Source organism: Sus scrofa, chromosome 6 (genome assembly GCF_000003025.6).
Source record: "Sus scrofa isolate TJ Tabasco breed Duroc chromosome 6, Sscrofa11.1, whole genome shotgun sequence".
NCBI classification, from domain to species: domain Eukaryota; kingdom Metazoa; phylum Chordata; class Mammalia; order Artiodactyla; family Suidae; genus Sus; species Sus scrofa.
The window spans coordinates 13,418,670-13,433,414 of NC_010448.4; the positions used below are offsets into that span (position 1 = coordinate 13,418,670).

A 14,745-nucleotide genomic window follows, 5' to 3' on the forward strand; every position below is an offset into this window, starting at 1 on the left:
CTTCAGAATCTATGATCCTAATAGCTGGCTCTGGTCCAGGGAACCTCACACTTTGTTAAGGCTCTGGGGGCAAGAAGACAGCCCAAATCCAAGAAGGGGCTTTAACAGGGGGGACAGACCCTTAAAGAGGGGGCAGCAAAGGGGAAGCCGGAGAGACCGTGTCTTTCTCACCATCCACCATCTCTGGACATCCGGGGGCAGATCCATGTTCTCTCGGGTCCAGACGGGGGAAATGTTGCTGTTGAAGTGGCTATCAAACCACTCAGAGGCGCCGGCATCACCCATGCAGCGGCGGCAGGCACAGCTCTTGCCGGCGAGCCCCTCCTTGCTAAGGCGCTGCAGGCCGGCATAGCCGGGCACCAGCTTCACCCGGTGGGTCCCACCCAGGGCGCCCGAGTCTAGGTAGGGCACGGTGGCCATGCTGTGGTGGGAGTAGGTGAAGAGCAGTGACATGATGAACACCAGCAGGAAAACCACGGAGAGGAACCACACCCGCAGGGAGCACTTCATGGTTCGGCGCCCCTGGGAGCTGAGCCCCTAGCCTGGCGGTCAGGTGGGTGTCACCGTGGCCACTCCTTTCCCAGTCCGCTGACAGGCCAGCCACTGCTTATTTTGGCACCACGTGCAAAGGGCATAGGGGCATGTGCCTCAGAGGGGACAGTGGCAGGGGTTTCACACCATGCCACGTCCTCCTTCAGTGTCAGGAGAAAGCACGTCGGAAGCAGTGGGTCCCTGTCCCCGGGCCACCTGAGCCCTGCTTATGGCTTCATCGGGCCTCTCTGTCACTAGCTGGGCCACAGAGGCTCTGCTTCTCCCAGAGCCCTGGTGAGGGGGAGGTCAGTCCATCCCAGCCCTCTAGTCTCTTGGGGTTGCTGGCTGCCAGCTCTGGGGGTCCCCCTCTTTGGTGGCTTGAAATGATCCAGTCTGCAGCATTCGGGGTCTTTGTGGTTCATGAGCAGCCCCTCGTCCCCTGTGGCAGGGAAGCCCTTGAACCCCAATCACAGCAGAGAGCGCGTGGGTCTCAAGCAGCCTTAATTTCATGCAAGAGTCGTCCCCACCTCAGTTGGCCCTTAGGGCCCAAGCCCTCTGCCAGGGGAGGGAATCAAGCCCGGATACGCCAAGAAGAAACCCAGGAAGCTCCGTGGGTGCCAGAAAACTCTTCAGAGACCAAGGTCCTTCTGGAGTTAGGTTCTGCCCCTCTGCTTCCCATCTGAGGCACCAACCCCTTCTTCTTTTGATGGTCACGGCCCCCAACTGCAGTTGTGTAGGGGTTGCTGAGCTCCTTGTGTAGGGGTTGTGAGGTCCTCTGCGTCCTGGGAACAGCCACTCCTCAGCAGGGTGCTGCTTCAAATGCCATTTGGGTCTGCCGAGCAAGTGTGAGCTGAGCTCCAGACCAGGGCCCAGGCCTCTGTCTTGGTGCTGCTGGCCCGGACTCGGCGGCTGCTCTGCCCATCCCCGCTCCCCTGAGGCCGCTGTCCTGCCTCAAGCTAGCAGTAATTCCCTGGCAGGTTTCCCTCGCTTGTCAGGCGCCAGGCTGCCGCAGCATGACCCTGAAATTGCAGAGAGGAAAAATAACGTGCAGACAGATTGCACATGCATACATGCTCTCCCCCAGCCCCGCCCCCAAGTCCCAGAGGGGACAGAGCGGGCAGGAGAGGAGACGCCCACTTAAACAAAGGGTGGACAAAAGAAAGGGCTCTTCCTTCTAACTACCTGCACATAGCATCGCTCTGCTCTGCGTAGCTCCAGCCTCAAAGGACCAGATTAGCCTGCCATCCTCACTTATTAGCCAGAAGGTAAACAAGGACGGAAAAAGTGATTTCCCTAGAGTCACAGGGAGAGTCGCTGGAAAAGCCAGGTTTAGAAAATTTCTAGTCTAGCTCTATGAAGTTAATTTCAGGCAAAACGTAGGAAACAGTGGATCAGAGAAAAGATCATAAGGCACTTCAGGTACAACCCCCGTCTAGAGCTCTCTACCCCTAAGAAGAGGTAGATCAGCGCCTCCCCAAGTGAAGGGGGCAGTGGCCTGGGCCCTGGGATTTGTCCTCTTCTCACTCTGGTGTGGACTATGGATGAGGCATTCCTAGGTTAGCTGGGTGAACCATTAACAACCGTTCCAGCTCTGGTGTCAGGATGTGGGGATGCTGGGCTCAGCACCACCACCACTCAGCCCTCTGGGCAGCTGCCTTCAACTGCAGGTTACAAAAGGAATGCCAGGGTCCCTGGGGTCACTGACAGCCTGAGGCCCTATGCTGCCCTGCGCAAGAGCAGGGAAAATAGGCAGCAGGATGGTTTGAGGCTTGGCCCTCAGGAAAGAAGCCTGAATCCAAGTCATGTGCTAAGGACCCACAGTAAGAGTCACAGACAAGGCTGAGAGTGGAGCCCCCGGGCCCTGGCTCCAGGCCACATGGAGCACTTAATCCTGGCTGCCTGCCTGTCCCCACTAGCTCCTCTCCATATCCAGCCAGCCCCGGTTCTGACCTGGCCCCTGGGCCTCATAGCCCCTCGCTGAAAGTTCCAGTCCTGGCCGGCCTTTCCAGGGTCCTCTGGTTGCTGCCAGCAGCTGCAGAGAAGGCCTCTCAGGTTCTATGTTCAAGAACCTTCACCGCCTCCTCTATTCATGGGAGCTCAAATTTCTGGGGCCAAGCCAAACCACAAAGCCATTAGGGAATGGAACTAGCATGTTCCAAGAAGGAGGACACTATTCTGGGTAGGGAAACAATGCTCACAGGCGTGTAGGAACTTGCCTAAGGTCACAACCTCCTGAGTGGAGGTGAAGTTTAAGTCCAGGTCTACCCAGTTCCAAAGCCTGTGACTGGCCAGAGTGTAGAAAGAAACCCAGGAATTCCTTCAGCTCTCCAGGGGCTCAGGGGTGAGACAAGGAGACACATAAGCTGGCTTTCCAGAATGAGGAGTGAAGCTTCGCCCACAGGCCTCACTGGGGACTCCCAGCTCTAACCCACGGGCCCAGTGGCACTGGTCCAGTGCGTTCTTTCCAGTGTTCCACTGTGCCCTTTGGCAGGCCAGACCTCAGGCACAGCCTTTGGTGGGGGGTCTGTAAATAGAAGCCAGGCCATTGTCTCTTCCAGGCCCCGCTTTGTCACATCCATATCCAACATCTAGGTTTTGCAAGGTCCTGCTCCCAGCATCCTATGACTTGAGGAGAGCCTGCCATGAAGCAAGAGGCCCGGGAGGTGGTAACTTTCCAGGTTGAGCAACGGATGAGTGAAGAAGCCTGGTGGGGAGACCTGGCTTCGCCACTGTGGCCCCTGAGGGCAGAGTTTGGCAGAAGCGAGTACAGGAGGCCCTTAAGGAAACACCCCCACAATGACTTCACACTGGGGAAGTCAGTAACTCCTTGGAGTCTAACTCAATGAAGGGGGCATTGGAAGTGATGGGCTGCCTTGTCAGGGAGGGAAAAAAAACGACTTTTGTCACTGTGTTTGCGAAGAGCAGAGAAGCAGAGTCACCAGCAAAGGCCCTTGCTTTGGGAATCCCAAGGCTGGTCTGTTCCTGGAAGTGTGTGCTGTGGACAACTGCAGGTACAGGTAGGGACTGTTGCTAATGAAGCAAGAACCATCAGAGACCCCAGACATGCACCAAATGTCCCAGGAGTCACCCAGTGAGGCTCTTTTATTTTACATACCTCATTTTCTCTGTGGGACTCCCTGTACCCTCTGGTCATCACTGCCTAATTCTTTTTAGGGCCACAACCATGGTATATGTAAGTTCCCAGGCTAGGGGTCAAATTGGAGCTACAGCTGCAGGCCCACACCACAGCCACAGCAATGCCAGATCCAAGTCATGTCTGCAAACTACACTACAGCTCATGGCAACGCTGGACCCTTAACACACTGAGCAGGGCCAGGGATCAAACCTGCGTCCACATGGACACCAGTCGGGTTTGTTACAGCTGAGCCACAATGGGAAATCCACCACTGCCTAATTCTGATGTCTCCCTTTCACAGCTGCTCAGATCATTCACACAAACCCATACAAAGCCCAATTTAAAAAAGTCTGAGGAAGGGCACACACTTGGGCATTAGCCCCCACCTCTGGTGCCCAGAGGGGTTAGAGGGCTAGTCTTCCAGGGCCAAGTGGCTGCTGCCATCTTATTTATTCACTTGACAGATATTTAATAGGTCAGCACGGGGCCAGGGGCTAGCTGGGACAGTACACATGCACCTTGTCCTCATGGAGCTTCTGGCCTAGCAGCAAATACAAAGGTACAGGGGATTACAAAGTGCCATGACAGGGCAATTATAGGATGTGTGAGGGAACAGAGTCCACAGGGATTCAGGAAAAAACAGCCTGACCCATTAAAACAGGCAAGGGAGTTCCCACTGTGGCACAGTGAGTTAAGAATCCAACTGCAGCGGCTCAGGCTGCTGAGGAGGTACAGGTTGGATTCCGAGCCCAGGGCAGTGGGTTAAAGGATCCAGTATTGACACAGCTCCAGCTCAGATTCAATCCCTGGCCCAGGAACTTTCATATACCATGGGTGCTCCTATAAACAAACACCAAAGAAAAACAACAACAACAAAACAGGCAAGAAGGGCAGCGAAGCCAGGGAAGGTGTCAGAGAGAAAGGCAAAAAAGGCACAGCCACAGATGGCTTTGAAAGCATGAGGAGTAGTTACGAATCTAATGGGAGGGTTTGCAGGAGGGATGTGTCATGACCTGATTTATACATATATTTTTTGGCTGTGCCCATGGCATGCGGAAGTTCCCGGGCCAGGGATCGAACCTGTGCCGTAGCAACAACTCAGCACACTGCAGTGACAACACTGGACCCTTAACGCACTGCTCCACAACAGAGCTCCTGTGATTTTTATTTTTAAATGGACCCTTGGAGCAAATTTTTAAAAACACTCATCACCGCTGGTGGGAACAATGTCAGAGAGGAAAATGTGCCATTAACTTAATAAATACGTACATGAGTATGTCCCAGTAGCAGTTTTTTAAAGAAAAATTTTAAGACATCTTTCTCACAGAAAATATGGTGTGGGAACAGACTGAGAGATTAGACAGCTCCTGAGCTAATTTATTTTTTGACATCTGTGAGCAGACATCCTCAGAGATTGTAATCCTCCTCAGGTTTGGGTGGGAATAAATGGTATCTCACACAAAGGTTGAATATTAGAATCGATTAATTACAAGGCTGGTGAGTTCAGCCTGCTTGTCCTATTAAGCAGATTTAAAGCTTAGGTTGAATAGGCTGTTTCATTTCCCTGCAAAATCTTGCCCCTACTTGGGACAATCTTTTTTCCTTGGAGGTTTAATTCTTGTGTAATAGGATGCAGAAGTCTTTCAATGCAGATGTTTTTGTTTGTTTGTTTGTTTTTGTTTTATTAGGGCCACATGTGAGGCCAATGGAAGTTCCCAGGCTAGGTGTGGAATCAGAGCTGCAGCTGCCGGCCTAAGTCACAGCCACAGCCTCACAGGCGATCCACAGCTCACAGCAATGCCAGATCATTAACTGATTGAGTGAGGCCAGGGAACAAACCCACGTCCTTGCGGACACTAGTCCGGGTGGTTACCGCTGACCCACAACAGCAACTCTCTCCGTGTAGAGCTTGGTACGTGTTTACCTACTTGTGCATGTGTGTAAGCGCCCAGTATTTCCAGAGGTCCCTGAGGGTCTAGCAGTTAAGGATCTGACATTGTCACTGCAGCGGCCTGGGTCGCTGCTGTGGCTTGGGTTCAATCCCTGGACCAGGAATTTTGGCATGCCCGGGTGTAGCCAAATATAATAATACCGAGCATTTCCATCACTCCAGGGAGCTCCCTCCAGCTCTTCCCTGATCATCACTCACCACTCTCCCATTTGGCTAAGTCGTGTCACCACAGATTAGGTTTACTTGTTCTTGAACTTCATAAAACACTCCTGCGAGTCTGGCTTCTTTTGCTCAGCACCATGTTTTGGAGATCAGTCCATGTTATGTATATCAGCAGTTGTTCTTGTTCACCTTTGGACAGTTGACTTGTTTCCAGTTTTTGGTTGTGAGTAAAACTGCCTGGACTTTCATGTACAAGTCATTTTGTGGGCACATACTCTCTTTTCTCTGGGGGTAAATACCTGGGAGTGGAAATACAGGGTCATAGAGTTGGTATTTACATTTAACTTTGCCAGAACTTATCAAAGAGTTTTCCAAAGTGGTTGTGGCATTTTACATTTCCACCAGGAATGCATGAAAGCTGCGTTTGTTCCATGTCCTGGCTATTTTCTTTTAAATTTTAGGCATCATGGTGAATGTGTAGTAAACTCTAGTATGTCTATGACAAGATGTAAGTAAACATGTATATACATATAAGGATGTTCAAGAATGTTCAAGGCATGGAGTTCCCATTGAGGCACAGTGGAAATGAATCCGACCAGGAACCATGAGGTTGTGGGTTCGATCCCTGGCCTTGCTCAGTGGGTTAAGGATCTGGCATTGCCATGAGCTGTGGTGTAGGTCGCAGACGCAGCTCAGATCTGGCATTGCTGTGGCTGTAGTGTAGGCTGGCGGCTACAGCTCCGATAAGACCCCTAGCCTGGGACCGTCTAGAACCCTAAAAGGACAAAAGACAAAAAAAAAGAGAGAGAGAGAATGTTCAAGGCAGCTCTGGGTAATAGCTGAAAACTGCAAACAACCCAAATATCAATCAGAACTGGATGGATAAATTGTGGTTCATTCATATCATACAGCAAAAGTGAATGAACTCCAGTTTCAGATAGCAACAGCGATGAATATGACCAAAAATCTATTATGTTGGGCAAAAAGAATAAGTTAGGGATGAACACTCATAGTACGAGTTCATGAAAAGTTCCAAAGTATAAAAGCTGGAGTTCCTACTATGGTGATATGGGTTAAGAAGCTGGCTTGCATGGCTGTGGAGGTTCAGGTTGGATGCCAGGCCCAACACAGTGGGTTCAAGGATTCAGTGTTGCTGCAGCTGCAGCTGAGATGCACTCCCTGGCCAGGAAACTTCCATATGCTGCAAGTATGGCCATAAAAAAAAAGTATGCAAAGCTAAGTAATAAATTGCTTAGGCCTCTATATATAGATAAGACAACAGATAAAATCAGGGAAAATAGTTAAATTTAGGAAATTCCCCTGGAGCGGAGGAATGTGACAAGTAAGGGCTTTTTTTTTTTTTTTCCTTTTTTCCTTTTTAGGGCCGCACTTGAATTCAAGCCAGAGCTGTAGCAACAATGGATCCTTAACCCACTGCACCAGGGCCAGGGATTGAACTGGCACCTCCACAGAGACAAGCTGGATCATTAACCCACTGTACCACAGGCGGAACTCCCCTTTATAGGCTTTAGAAGTACTGGGGGATGAGAGTTTCTGTTGTGGTAGAATGGAATTGGTGGTGTCTCCGACGAACCAGGACACGAGTTCGATCCCTGGCCTGGCCCCAGTGGGCTGGGGTGTGGGATGGTATCCAGCATTGCTGCAGCTCCAGCCAAGGTCGCAAACTGTGGCCTGGATCTGATCCCTGGCTGGGGAACTCCATATGCTACAAGGCCACCCAAAGAGAAGAAAAAAAAAAGTTACCGGGGAAATGTATTACTCCTTAATCCAAGTGGTAGGAAAAGAGGATTTAAAGTTTTTATTCCTTAAGGAATTTATATGATATATACTACTCTTTTTTTTTGTCTTTTTGCTATTTCTTTGGGCCGCTCCCGTGGCATATGGAGATTCCCAGGCTAGGGGTCGAATCAGAGCTGTAGCCGCTGGCCCACGCCAGAGCCACAGCAACGTGGGATCTGAGCCGCGTCTGCAACCTACACCACAGCTCACGGCAACACCGGATCGTTAACCCACTGAGCAAGGGCAGGGACCGAACCCGCAACCTCATGGTTCCTAGTCAGATTCGTTAACCACTGTGCCACGACGGGAACTCCGATATATACTATTCTGAATGTGTGATGCATTTCTCAATAAAGTCTAATTTGTTTTAGTTTTTAGGTTAAAATATTTTTTTGCTAAGGAACTTCTCTGGCTGCTGCGTAAGATGAGCTGGGGACCAGAGAGGAGCTACTTCAAAAACCCAGGCAGCGGAGGTGGTGAGAAGTAGCTGGATGTATTGTGAAGGGCTTAACGGATGGGCTAGATGGAGGGTGGTGGGTGGGCAGGGAAGACCAAATCAGGACTCAGCTTGTGGCCTGAGCAACCTGGTTGTGGGATGCCATTCATTCATGCAGAAAAGTCAGGAGAGAAATGGGTTTTCAGGAGTAAAAAAAAGCAAGAGTTCTGTTGATGACAGGTTCAATTTGAGATGCCCTTTAACAGTCCATGTGGAAATGGCAACAGGCAGCAGGACACAGATGTCTAAGGCTCATGGAAGAGGTCAGAGCTGGAGGGATACATTTGAGAGTCACCTGAGTACAGTTCACTTTTAAAACTACAGGACCAGAAGAAATTATCGAGGGAAGGTCTGACATAGATAAGAGAAGGCTGTCAGCAGTGACCTTCACAGTGGCTGATCCAAAAGTATGGAAGGGGCAAACATCTGACTGGATGAGAAATGGCCAACAAGCAGATGAAAAGATGCTCAGCATCATTTGCTATCAGGGAAATACACATCAAAACCACAATCAGATACCACTTCCCACCTACAAGGATGGCTATAATCAAAAAGACAGATAATAACAGGTATTAAGGAAGAGATGGAGAAATTGTAACCCTCATACATTGCTGGTGAGAATGAAAAATGGCGCAGCCACCTTGGAAAACAGTCTGGCAGACAGAAGATTAAACAGAGTTAACGTATGACTCAGCAATTTTAATCCCAGGTCTACACCCAAGAGAAATATATATCCGCACAAAAATACATACACAAATGATAGAAGCTTTATTCATATTAGCTCCAAAGTGGAAAGAACTCCAAGTCCCATCAACTGATGAGTAAGCAAAACATCTAATATCCATACAATGGAATCTTATTCAGCCATAAAAAGAAATGAAGCACTGATACATGGATGAACCTTGAAAACATGATGCTAAGTGAAAGAAGCCTGACACAAAAGACTACACATGATGTGATTCCATTTATATGAAATGTCCAGAATAGACACATCCATAAAGTAGATTAGTAATTGCTCAGGGCTAGGGGTTGGAAGAGATGGGGAGTGACTGGTAATGGGTATGGAGTTTCCTCCTGGGGTGATGAAATGTTCTAAGATTGTTTGTGGTCTAGGATTGCATAACCATGTGACTAAACTAAAACCAACTGACTTGTACAACTGAAATGGATGAAGAGCATGGAACATGAATTCTATCTCAATAAAGGTGTTACCAAAAAAGGGGAATGAGATAAAGTGGAATGGGAAATATTACAGAATGCTGGTGGGGATGGTTCAGAAGAGGGAGAGGTTAATGCTGTAGAAAAAAAAAAAAAAAGAGGATAATTACGAAGCAAGTCCTTAAGTAGCAAGAACAGAGCAAGAGGTAGGGAGAGGCAGTGCCCACATGGAGGTCGACCTGTATAGCAGGAGGTGAAGCAAAGCATGGGCACAGGGAGTGACACACCTTTGATGCTGGGGCTGGAGGATTACAGAAAACAGGAGTGAATGGTCCTCTAAGAGAGAAGGGGAGTAATGAGGGAAATTTAGTGGTAGGCAATGCTAGGGTCTTCCAAGAGGTTTGTGGTCACAAATTTAGCAAATATGGTGAGACCATTTAACAACAAATATCCCCTGAATGGCTGGTCAAGTTTAAGATGCTGAGGCTGAACAGAGAAACTAGCAACCAGAATCCAGAAGGTCAGGGGCAGCTTTGATGGTCTCCCTTAGAGCCTTCTACCAATCAGAGGATGCATGCTTGAGCAATTTTGCCAATACAAGGAACCAAGGTGGGGCCAAAGCAGGCCCTTGCCGGCTCCTGCGTGGAGGAGAGAAAACGAAGGTGTGTGGGATTCAGCGGCAAAGCTTGCCCCAAGGAAAACAGTGGAGATTGGGTTTTAGAGGCTAGCAGGGTTTTAGAGCTAGTCCCCAGTCAGTTCCCAGAAGACAAGCCATCGAATTAACCTAACGAAGCACAGGATAGCACAGCCTCAGACCAGCACAGCTGAACACAATCTTCTTGGCAGGCAGAGAAAAGAAATGTCAAAATAAGGCGCGGAGGATGGAGGGAGGGAGGCTGCTTGAATTGGAAGGGGTGGGGAGAAAGAAAAAAATCCCGGCCCGAGACACTGATAAAGCACCCTCTTTCCACCCACTGACACACAGCCTGAGGATGTGTCCCAGAGCCTCAGTGTAAAGGCATCAAACCACAGATTAGTACGCACACTGCATGATGCTTTATGAGTTTCTGAGCATTTGCAGGCATAGCCTCTCATTCAGTATTCGCAGAAGTCCCAAGACAGCAAAACGAGGTCAGCCAGGCGATAAGCGACGGAGCGTTAATACATTCCAGATCTGATGGCTCCAAGGCCAGTGCTCCTTCCACAAGCATTCACTGCCATCCAGAGAGGCTTTCTCCACTAACTGGAGTACAACCATCAGAAGGTTCCCTGTGTCCCAGAACCCTGCCAACCTAACAACCCAGCAAACGCCCTGCTTCCTGAGTGTGGCAAGAGCCAACCCTGGCAGAAGATGCCCTGGAGTGCCTGTCATCATCTGGAGGAAGAGACCTGACAGCCCCTCCCTTATACTCAACTCAAGCCCAGAGAAGCACGTCCTTGATGTGTCTGAAAACTGGCTGCTTCACTTCCACATGCTTGGCTAACTGAAGTCCTCACATTGCAACCTGCTGGTGCCAGCCTCTGGCATAAACCCCTCACTGTTACCCTAGTGACTCAGTCTACCACGCTCATCAATTACGATCCCTCCAGCAGCCTCTGCTTCAGGCGCTCCTGCCTTCCTGCAGGACACTCACTCTGACATGCTGTCCAGTCTGTGATCTCAGCTCTGGTACTTCTGATGCTGCCCAGAGTTAGCAGGCAGGAAATCAGAAAGTGAGAACTTACACATTTCTTCCATCCTATGATCATCACTCTGGTAACTTTCAAGGAAGTCCCAGAGAAATAAACCATCAGTCTCCATCGCAAGAGGATGGATGCTGCCCCCAAAGGAACAGGCTCTAAGGGGAGGAAAGCTGGGTTGTGAAGCATGGGGAAGGGGTGGGGAAGGGGGACAGCTGGGATATGGGGTCCCAGCTCTGCTCCAAACCTGCCCCTTAAGAGTCCCAGTGTGGTTTCCGGGTGTGTAGGGGTGGTGGAGGGGGAAGTCCAGGAATTTGCTATACATATCTACAGCAGGAATAAAGCAGTCTAGGAAAACAATACTATCTCATTAGCAAGGCAGGAGTTCCCTGGTGGAGAGTGTTTAAGGATCCAGTACTGGTGCAGGTTTGATCCCTGGCCCAGGAACTTTTGCATGTTGCAGGTGTGGCAAAAAAAAAAAAAAGCAAGTCAAAGCTCAACTTTGAGGAGAGGTGGGTGGATGGGGCAGGGAACTGAAAATTGTCTAAAAACAAAGAACCACCTGTGTGAGAAAAGCAAGGGCAGTTCCTGTTAGGTTCCTACTGATCAGCCTCTCCAGATTATTTCTTATTTGCATTTTATTCAGTCTGGTAGTTTTTCTTTTCTTTCAAATTTAGGGCCGAACCCGTGAAACATGGAGGTTCCCAGGCTAGGGGTTAAATCAGAGCTATGGCTGCCAGCCTACGCCCCAGCCACAGCAACGTGGGATCCAAGATCCAAGCCGCATCTGCGACCTATATACCACAGCTCACTACAACACTGGATCCCTGATGCACTGAGTGAGGCCAGGGAGTGAACCTGCATCCTCATGGATACTAGTCGGATTTGTTTCTGCTATACCACAACAGGAACGCCACTAATTTTTCTTTAGTTCTCTTTTCTTTTCCTAACTTGTGTTGGATTGACACACTACCCCCACTCCCACTATTTTTCCTTCTGGATTGGAAATTCTTTCTTCTAACTAACTAAAGTGGTTATCTTAAATTGTTAGCAGATACATATTTTCCTAATGAGGTCTACAGTTTTCAGCACTGTTATTTCCCTTTAACAAGGCAGAAATTTGATGTGATTTAACAATGAAATTCCCTTCCTTATTCTACCTGATTCTTCCTTGATAATGTGGCCAATAATTTTAGTTTTCCTTTTTTAAAACTAAAAAACAAACTAGATTCTGGGTTTCTGTTCAGTGCGTTTTGCCATCTGTGGTAGACACTGTTGGTTGCCTACTAGCAGCCATTCCCCCTTTTTTCTTGCCAAAAGAATCCTGATTTTGTTCAGGCAGCAAAGAACCCAGTCCCAGGAGATAAGACAAGCCTGTTCCATTTTACCAGGAATTGGTCTAAGGATGAACCAGCTCAGGTCAATGAAGCATGAGATGTCTGCTGGGGCTTCCCTGGAAAGATTCTCCTTCTCAGAAAAGAGGCACATTAGAAAGTTTCCTTTCTCTTAGCATTTCCTACCCTTCCTGCTTAGGATGCTCTAAGGTGATATAATACCTGGAGCTGCAGCAGCCATCTTACAACCAGGAGGAGAGAGCTCTTATACCCTTATGACAGCAGAGAAGAACAATGGAATACCTAGGGTTCCTCAAGTCAATACTGGACTAATGCTCCAACCTTGGAACTCCCTCCCTCCAACTTCTCATTACAAGCTAGTTAAATATCTTCTGGAGTTTAAGTCCCTGTGGGTGACGTGAGCATCCTGATACACTGTCTACAGTTAATTTACCAACACACATCAATTTCTGCACTTGGTTTTGCTGCTAGCAATCTGCTCCTCTCCCCAAGTTTTCTTCTTACTGAAATACAAACTTTTAGTAGTTCTTCTAGCAAGGACGTGTAGGTGATAAAACTGTCTTAGCAGGTACAGAAATATCTTTATTTCACCTCATTCTTTTTTTTTCTTTTCCAGCTGCACTCACAGCATATGGAAGTTCCAGGGCCAGGGACTGAATCCGAGCCAGAGCTGTGACCTACACCACAGCTGCAGCAATGCTAGATCCTTAACTCACTGTGCAGGGCTGGGGAATCAAACTTGCATCCTCACAGAGACTATGTCAGGTCCTTAACCTGCTGAGCCACAATGGGAACTCCTACAATTTTTAATGTAAAGTTTTCATGTTTACATATTCTTGTTTCTTTTATAATTTACCTTTCTTTAACAAATTTCTTGTTTCGCTAATAGCCTCAAGGATCCTTAACCTATTTCTACTAAATGTATTTTCTGACTACTCTGTTATTTTCATTTCTTTGGGGATAAATTTTCCTCTGATTTTGTTCTTCTTTCATATTAGTTTCCCTCATATTTCTGAGTATATAAGCTCATCCCTTCTCCATCTGGGGATTTTCTCCTTTGCCTCCCCAGGTCCTCTGGGTCTCCTGGTCTAGAATCAAATCTTACAGTAGCAACTTAGCTTAGCTCCAGGCCCTGTCTCCCTAGGTAAGCATCTTTGTAATAAGCCCCAGCCCCAGGGAATGGGTTACAGCAACTGTTTTCAGACTACTTTCCCAGCCCCTGGGTTCCAGCAGTGTATCAGCTCTAACTCCAGGCTTTGTATCCAGCACTCCATAGCTGGAGTTATGCGTAAATCTGTTATCCCAGATTTCTAGCCACTTCTGCCTGCATCCAGACTCAGAGACAAGCAGGCCTACTGCAGCTTCTGCCCTGCTCTCCTTCTGGTGTTCCTGTTCCATTCCTCTGTGTGTGTGTGTGTGTGTGTGTCTTTTTGGGGCTGCATCTGCGGCATACGGAGGTTCCCAGGCTAGAGGTTGAATTGGAGCTACAGCTGCCGGCCTAGACCACAGCCACAGCAACACGGGATCTGAGCCGCATCTATGACCTACACCACAGCTCACCGAAACGCCGGATCCTTAACCCACTGAGAGAGGCCAGGGATCGAACCCATGTCCTCATGGATACTAGTCAGGTTCATAACTGCTGAGCCACACAGGAACTCCTTCCTGTTCCATTTCTCATCACAGGGATGTTTATCATTTTGTCGGGGGAAGGAGGGGGAGTGCATGACTACGTTTTTAGCATTTTACCTTTTTATGTATTACTGCTCTGTGTTTAGAGCATAAATTTACAGTGCCATCTTGACTGGATGAGTTGGATTAAACTATTTGTACCAAGGAACCGGGAATCCCTGCCAAAACCAGTCTCCTGAGAAGGCATATCAAACCATCTCTAACGAGATTCACAGAACTCCAGCCAACACACTGAGAGATGCCGACTGAGACAGCCTGGGGTGAGCTGATCAGAAGTCCCAATTAAAACTGCTCTGCCATCCCCACCCCAACTTCATTCAATCCACCATGGGTGGGAGCAGGGCTGGGAAGATGTGCAAACAGGATCTTTCAGACGTAGTCTAATCAGGCCCTCACCGAGGGAGGCCGTCCCTGCCTCCAGCCCCACTTCCATACCACCTGAGCATTTCCCAGTGTTTTACTTCGCCAAGGAAGCACGTACACTGGCCACATGGACACCCCTGATGAAAGGCCCTTCGGACCCTTTTCAAGTCCCAGCCCCCCTGCAGCAGCTCCAGCCTTTACATCAATTAGATGTAAAGAACAGCAGTGGCTTCAGGAGCCAAATTACAGCCCCAGCTGTCACCAGGCAGCTAGCCACTCTTTCCTTCCAAGCCAAGGTTCTTGAACAATCAGAGGAAGGCTCTCCCACCTCCACCCTCTTCCTCTCAGATTAAGTCCTGCTCTTTTCCTGCTAACCACCACAATCTACTTTTTTGACTCAGACCCTCCTTGCTGTTTCTTT

At 48.8% G+C, this 14,745-nt stretch overlaps 1 protein-coding gene across 9 annotated transcripts in view; it reads right to left on the minus strand.

Annotated features, from left to right (window-relative positions):
- Positions 1-14,745, minus strand: part of ST3GAL2 (ST3 beta-galactoside alpha-2,3-sialyltransferase 2) — a 54,160-nt gene that overhangs the window by 16,334 nt on the left and 23,081 nt on the right. For 5 of the 9 annotated variants that reach the window (XM_021093795.1, XM_021093798.1, XM_021093796.1 and 2 more), the window contains 2 exons: positions 5,817-6,079; positions 172-1,550 (listed from right to left, as the gene is read on the minus strand). In XM_021093795.1, the coding sequence (XP_020949454.1) occupies positions 172-510 (339 nt within the window). In that variant the 5' untranslated portion in view covers positions 511-1,550; positions 5,817-6,079. The remainder of the gene's footprint in view (positions 1-171; positions 1,551-5,816; positions 6,080-14,745) is intronic. The other 4 variants (XM_021093794.1, XM_021093800.1, XM_021093801.1 and 1 more) reach the window with 1 other exon arrangement.